This window comes from Ascidiella aspersa, chromosome 4 (genome assembly GCF_963924565.1).
Source record: "Ascidiella aspersa chromosome 4, kaAscAspe10.2, whole genome shotgun sequence".
In the NCBI taxonomy this organism is placed as follows: Eukaryota; Metazoa; Chordata; class Ascidiacea; order Phlebobranchia; family Ascidiidae; genus Ascidiella; species Ascidiella aspersa.
The window spans coordinates 4,061,428-4,069,258 of NC_139450.1; the positions used below are offsets into that span (position 1 = coordinate 4,061,428).

Sequence of the window (7,831 nt, forward strand, 5' to 3'; positions counted from 1 at the left end):
TTTATGCAAAAATTTCATAAATTCGTATCGTAGCCTACGCCAGTAGTAAATATGCAGGTTTTATGTAACTTTATTTTTTTGGTCATATCTCATTGTGGGTCGCACAATAAAACTTGCATTAAAAGTGGGTCGCGAACTGCAAAAGGTTTGAAAGCACTGCTTTAAACTACACGCTTATAAAGTTTCGTTCCTTCAGGTTAACAATTAGTGCAGAAAATGGCCGAAAATATGATAGCAATTACGGTAACCGGAATCAAGTTAACAGGAAAACCTGCTGTTATAACCGCTACTACTGGTGCTGTCTTAGCGGCTGGCTACTGTCTTGTCAACCACAAAACAATTCTACCGAGATTGGAGGAATTTTTTAGCACACATTTCGGCGGATTTGTGAAGAAATTTGGCATAGGAAGTTTGGTGGTGACTGTGGTAACGGAAACAGCAGAAGCGAAGAAGATAATGCTGGAACAAGTCGCTTCGGGTAAACTTCTAACCGCGCTCAATAATATGGAAGGCTTGAATGCTGAAGAAAGTTTCGAGAAGCTGGAGATTGTTGAGCTTCACACGAAGATGGTGACTTCTCACGAACTGGAGCAGATCAAACACGAAGCCCAAAGGAACGTGCAGAGTGCTTTGGAGCACGGATTAAAGGTAGAGATTTACTAACAGAAAGTGTGCTTTTTTGTAAACCCATTACACCAGTGTTTCCTAATCTTTTGTTTGCTGCCATACCCCTTTAATTTGAAAACAAGAATATAGTTCAATAGATTAGTTGTTACTTCCCGGCATAGTGTACTAAATAATGCTCTTCCGGCCGTTTTGTTTTTTTCAACTGTTCGGCTACCTACGCAGGATGCCTCCTTCAGGGACTGTAATCATACCTCGAAAAGAAAAACGACAAAAATGGGAGATAAGACTGCTATAATCGACAAAAAATAATTAAAAGCGATAAAGGCGACGAGTCACGGCTCAGTTTGTAATACAAATGTCGTTAAATAAATACTTGGTGTCGTTAAATAAATACTTTGGAAGTCACGGTAAAATAAATAAAGTCTAATCTAAACAATACTCATACAAACTAATCGCAGTACTCACACTGCAAGCTGTCAAATATAATATATATTTTTATAAATGTTTCGCGGAACCCTTTTGGATTGCGTTATGTTTAAGCCTATTTTGTGAAACGGTTCTAGCCCAAAGATGTCGTACGTGTCATCGCATCCTCGAAAATGAAAGTTGTACCATTATTGTAATGCAGCTATTGTATTGAATGTAACACCCCTCCAACCTCAAACAAAATAAACGAACTGTTTAGTGTTTTGAAGATTGCTTCTTTATGACGTTTCGTTTAGATTGAACTGTGTTGCGTCACGTTTTGACGTAACTTTGTGACATCATCTCTGGAAAAAAAATCCTAGACCCGCGCCTGCACACGTACCCCAGTTTTAGAAATATTATAACCAGGACTGCGGAGTCGGTTAAAAATAACCCGAGTCCGACTCCGGTTAAATGTGCGATTTCGTCGAGTTCCGAGTCCGACTTTACATCGTGTATTCAACCCATTTACGTAATAAGGTGGATATTAAAGAATCATAGCGGTGTCATATAATTTATCCACCCACAATAACTGGTTGACTAATATTCCATCATTTGCTTTTTTTAAAACAATTTACAGTTTGCGGCCTTATCAGTTTCGAAAATTGGTAATGCGCATGCGCACATCAGACTCAGGACTTTGGTAGTTTACGTGGTCTTACTCGACTCCGTCGAGTCCCGAGTCCGACTCCGCAGCCCTGGCTGAAACTATAGCTTAACAAAGTATTTTTGTATTTATTTCTGTCTCATAAAAATAGTGCACCAATATTTGGTTTTCCAAGGACAAAATCTATAACCTTGTAATGATATTTGGTACGAATATTAACAGGAGGAAAGAACACCTGATCATCTTGAAATGGAAACCGAAGAAACTATAGAGAAGAGGACAATACACGTAAAAAAATGTAATCGTTTGTTATTTTCTCACCTTAAGTTGCTAAATCGCTTTAAAATGAGACAAAACTGTCGCATTCTAGTCAATTAGTAAATTAATATGTAAAATCACTTTAACTTGTTAAGTAGGCCCCCAATTCCCGCAAAACCTTATCGAATAGGCACCCCATGTGCACTATTGCAATTAATAAGTGTTTAATTATTGTTGGTCATTGCCAGTGTTGTAAACAAGTCATTTTGCAATGACTCAACTTCCCGTCAAGTCATTTGTAAAAAAAACTTAATTCAATGTCAAGTCTTCTTGAACAAATAAGTTAAGTTGCAATCACGTCAGAATTAGAGCAAGTAAAATCCAAGTCAAGTCCTTGTCATAAAAATACTATCGAAGCCTTATGAGCAATATCTGACAACTACATAAAGCATAATCACGTAACATATAGCAAGCAAACTTTAACGCACAAAACTTTTACAAAAAATAATGCTTAACAAAAAACATGGTTTAACTCAAGCCATTTGTCCAAAAGATCAAGTCAAGTAATTTAAAAACAGTGACTTAAGTGTTCGTAAGTCAAGTCTTCGACTAATTCAGGGGCTCGTAAACTGGGGTCCATGGACCCCTTGGGGGTCCGCGAACTAGTTTTAGGGGGTCCGTGAAGGTATAATTGAAATATTAGTGTATATTTAACAAGTAATCTTTTTTTAAAGAAAACTGTTTGACTAAAAATAAAACGGTTTTGCACGGAATCCTATTTAGACTCCAATTTACTTTCACATTTTTGGACCCAAATCAGCAGATTTATAAAGTCTATTTGTACTGTGACGTCAATTTATGATGTCATTTTGGATTTTTTTTGCCGACCGTGGTCCACGCTTGGTTAAAAAAAAAATTAGGGGTCCGCAGTAAAAAAGTTTAAGAACCCCTGGACTAAGTCATTACAACACTGGTCAGTACCATACATAAAGGCAGGAAAGCCAGCCATACATACGCGTATATCTAATGGCTTCGTCGCATCTCTAGGTGCGGTCAGATCATCCAAAAGAGTGAAGCGTCAAGTACCAACAGAAGCAATCGCTGAGGTATACTCTAGAAATAATGGTACCAATCCATGTCTTACTCTGTGCCGCGGATTGGTTAAAAACAACCCGCCAAACTTGTCGATTCTGTCGAGTCCCGAGTCCGGCTCCGGCTCTATAGTTTGTATTGGAACCAGTTACGTAACTAAACGGTGGACATACAGCAATCCACTTGTAAAGGTGTCATATAACTCAGCAACCCACAGTACTGGTTGGGAAATATGTGTGTGCTATTCAACCTTTACAGTCTACAGCACTTAGGACTCGGGACTCGGGTAGTTTTACGTGGTCTTACTCAAGTCGAAAGTCCAGAGAACGACTTCAGTTAAAAAAAACCCTTCAAGTCCAAAAAAAACCCTTCCCTACTTTCTTCAAAATCTAAGCAATATTCTCAATTGTTTAAAGATATTTTCGTCCGTGTTTTACTGATTTTTAAGTGCCCGTAGGTCACTGCTCTTAAATGACGTGATTTGATTTGAGTGGTTTAGACAAACGAATTGACTTGGCCTTAAGTTGTTCAGGTCAATAACTTAACTTGATTGGCCGTTTTTAATAAATACTTTTTTTGTGAAATTGTTGATGTTGGCTTTATGTAAAATGCCCTGAAAAGAAATGAAACGTGGTCTTGACTTGGGCATCCAACTGACAAATCGAACTAGGGCTTGGCTTTTTTGTAAATTACGGAATTCTTTGTGAATTGATTTGAAAAAGTCTTGTTTAACACACTGCTGTCACTGCTACTAAAATATTATGCAATGTAATGCACACATTAAAACTTGCACGCTTATATTGTTTTTTTTACAGGGTTACCATTAATTTAACAAATCACAAAATAATAAACTAATAGTTTAATACATTATTCCGTTACAGACAAGCAAACAAGAAATAAGTCAACAAACGTGTTCAGATGCACCTTTGAAGAAACAAAAGCCATCACATCCCAGAGGTATACTTCATACAAAATACTCTTACTTTAAAAGTTCGAAGACTCTTTAGTCTAAAAAGCGTATAAGTCGAAGTTTATTGATCAATTTACGTATCACGATGAACATTTCTTCTTGGGATTGCAAATCATAAAAACAAATTCCTATATTAATATCGGATCGGCATCGATACTACCCTAGTATCGGACGGGTAACGATGCAACCACTGGGCACCATGTATCGGCTCCGATACTATCGGACATCACTAATTGTGCCACGTTTTTTTTATGAGCGAGAAAATTTATAAGGAAAGTTTTTCTGTGCAACAGTTAGGTTAATGTAAGAATTGATTCACGTATGCAGGTACTAATTAAGCTTGTGATTGTCCTTTGGGCTTTTTGTAAGGTTTTAAATTACTGCTAGACTCTTGACCAGGGGTTCTTAAACTCTGGTCCATGTACCCCTTGGGTCTACTGGGACTAGTTTTAGGGGGTTCATGGAGGCCAATTGAAATATTAGTGAATTATTTGAAGTGATAAATTCTCAAAGAAAATAGTGTCAAAAAAACGTTTTTGCACTGATTGTATTTAGGCTCGATTTCAGTTTCACACTTTTCGACTTGAAAACAGCAGATTTCTGAAGTCTATTTGTATTATGTCGTCATCTATAAAAAATTCATGCCCACTCTGGTGCACGCTGAGCAAAAAACTTGTTAGGGGGTCCATGGTAAAAACGTTTCAGAAACTCTGCTCTAGAGTAGACAAAGATATTTAAGTTAATACTCTGCATTTAAGTATTATTTGTCGTGTCTAGATACCCTGGATGAGAATGACACACAACAACAGAAGTACTGTTTGGAGGACATCTTTATAAACACAGGTTCCATTTTTTTACGTAAATCGAAATAAAATTAAACCTTATTTACCTCCTCTGCAATATATCACTGTTCAACGTTCATACTATAGATGCCTTTTAGGCTATAATTACTTGTGAAATGATAAACGCTTTCTCAACAGTGGTTAACGTGATTAATTACAAATATGTTTTCTCATTGGATAAGACCTAAACCTGTTTGGGGTATATTCTGTCCGTTTGGGTCTTATTCTGGCAGGTTCAGGATTCTATTTTGATGATAATTTTGAGTCCTTTTTCTTGTTTGCTGTAGATACAGTCAAAGTAGAGTTGCTTTTACTAACAAAATGTAGCAAAGCATTGGCGTCATGGTTGCTTCTCGACTCGCTCCTCTCTGAGCCTGTGTAACTCAGTTGGTAGAGCGACGGTCCCGGTACTGCTGCCGGAAGTTGTGAGTTCAAACCTCACCGCAGGCTACATGTCTTTCGAGCCTGCCTAGCTTACATCATTGATCGACACATTCTTTAGTCTGCGATGGCTTCCGGTGAACTACTTTTTCTTATTGTAGATTGTAAGAGCCTAGAGGAAGCGTTTACCCAGCTGAACAGACTGTACAGTTTGCCTGCAAGGATGATAGAGGGCCACATACACCTTAGATACTACGCCGTACTCATGAGGCTACGGCATTACGACAAGGCTAAACAAGTTCGCGCAAAACTAAGAGAATTCACAACCGAGAAAATCGAAGTAAACGGGGAGGAATTTCAAGAATTTGCATCACAGCTTTGCGGCGAAGAGCGTTCTATCGAAGCGATTTTTTTCTACACTCTTGCAGCTGAAGCTTACATGGGACAAGAAAAAGACCGAGAAAGATCGGAAGGACTGGTTACATGTGTTGAAGGACTGACGGCTGCTGCTATCAACTTTGATTGCGCAGAAACAGGACAGAAACCTTACTTGGGAGATAATGTATTTCCCCTGATAGAAAAAATTCAAGAAGAAATCTCAGAAGCTGCGGCTGACAAGGTTCACCAGGCCAGAATAGAGAGCTGTGTAGGCCAGTTTGCATTGGAGATCTTTAAACACCGCGATAAAGCACTGAAACTGCTGGAAAAGGCTGCACCTGTTCTCCAGGCGTCTGATCTTTACCAAAAATGCGGGGATTGTTTCATGATGATTGGAACGATATACGAAAACGAATCAAAGTTCGCAGACGCAATAGAGTCGTTTAAAAAGGCCAAGGATTGTTTTAAAAAAGAAAAAAAGAAGTTCGACACTGACGATAGTGAGGAGACCGAAAATCTGTTGAAAAATATCAAGGTTTGTGAGAAATCCATCAAGAAATGCGCTCTACGTTTAGAAGAAACGCGAAAGAGTGATTCCGGGCATCTTTTACAGCAGGGGCGGGCAAATTTTCCAGTCGGCGGGCTAGACATGGGAAAATAAATTGCTTCGCGGGCCGGATTCCTGAACCCATACATTATTCGTGTATTTATCCACCTAGACCAACGGTGTCCAACCTGCGGCCGTCGATGAAAAATTGTGCGGCCGTTAACACGTATTTTAATAAGCATGTGTTGGCGGCCGTGACCGTGCTGGCATGCGTTAATGGTTGATATGCTAAATGTAGATTATACTTTTTCACGACTTTAGGGACTGCAGTTAAATCAGTGAGCTAGGCTCTTCGCTACATTCTCAGTTAACAGAATTCTTATGTGCGATAAAAAACTTGATTTTATTGATTGGTTGAAGCACAAAGAAATCAGTGTGTGACAGGGGTAGGCAACCTACGGACGCGGACCGGATTGGCTCGCTAATGTAATTTATCCGGCCCGCGGCCTCTTTGGACAAACTAGACACGAGTCCATTACAAATACTTTTTGACTATTTTAACTATAGGTAACTGTGTAAAATTTTTAGCGCTTCGCGCGAATGATATTTGTACGTCCGCTTTGTTTACGTTTGAGGCTGTCTTCTGAACTAGATCAGCACTTTTTTACCGTTGAACAGTGGAATGCTGATAAATGGGTTGCGGAAAAACGGAAACCATATTCAAAAATATTGGACATATATTTTTATTTTTTTTATTTTTAGCAATGTAATAAAAACTTGCACGAAATTTAAAACAAATGCCAGTATAGAAAAAAAAATGCTGAATTTGGAACTTTGAGACAGGTCTAAAATTAGACGGGGTTTTTATAGGCAAGCCAGACATTCGTCTACCATTGCTGGTCATTAGATTGGCTAAGAGCATTAGAGCAGTGGTGGATCGAGAGGGGGCACCTGGCCATGCCCAAAAAATATTACATTTGACAAATTTCAATGCAAACACACTTTTTTCGTGCTTCGCGCGAACTTCTTCTATCTGTTTTATTGTATTTTAGTCCCTTTGAAGTAAATCCGTTTATATCAAAAGTGCTATTTATATCATGGCATATTGCGCCGCATTACTAATAAAATCCATTTCTTACATAAATGCTTGTGTTTATAACAATATGCGATTATTTTATGTGCCTAAGCCCATTTCGATTAAATTGAAAGTTTTGCCAAATCAAAACCTTATAAACGCATTTTTTTTCGCGCTTCGCGCGATCAATCTGCATTTAGGTTCCATATTTTTTCCACGAGTTCGTTAGACAACAAAACATCTTTTTAAGATTAATTATGTTATGCCGTTACGATTTGACAACTTTTTGAGTCACCCCTACAAAAATTTAACTTGCGGCCGTGAGGAAAATAAGACTGTAAATGCGGCCGCCAAGAGCTAAAAGGTTGGACACCCCTGACCTAGACATAACGGCAGCTAATGTTGTGCTCTTTAAACACGGCAAAAGTTTTCTCGCACAGCAAACATACTACTGCTTTTTTTGTCTAGTTGAGTGAAAAATTACTTTTAGGCATCCAATCCTCGCGAAAACTTTACGTTTCTTAGCAAAATCCATGGGAAAATCCTAATTCTAAATCTAATTTGAACCCAAAACAAAGAATCTAACAAC

The 7,831-nt window shown here is 38.4% G+C and overlaps 1 protein-coding gene across 1 annotated transcript; it reads left to right on the forward strand.

Moving 5' to 3' along the window:
• Positions 1-202: 202 nt before the first annotated feature.
• On the forward strand, positions 203-7,350 carry LOC146146729 (uncharacterized). Its single transcript, XM_083387805.1, has 6 exons — positions 203-648; positions 1,922-1,997; positions 3,005-3,063; positions 3,931-4,006; positions 4,797-4,862; positions 5,404-7,350. Exons 1-6 carry the CDS (start codon positions 217-219, stop codon positions 6,279-6,281), a joined length of 1,587 nt encoding a protein of 528 aa, XP_083243931.1. The 5' UTR covers positions 203-216; the 3' UTR covers positions 6,282-7,350.
• The last annotated feature ends 481 nt before the right edge of the window (positions 7,351-7,831 follow it).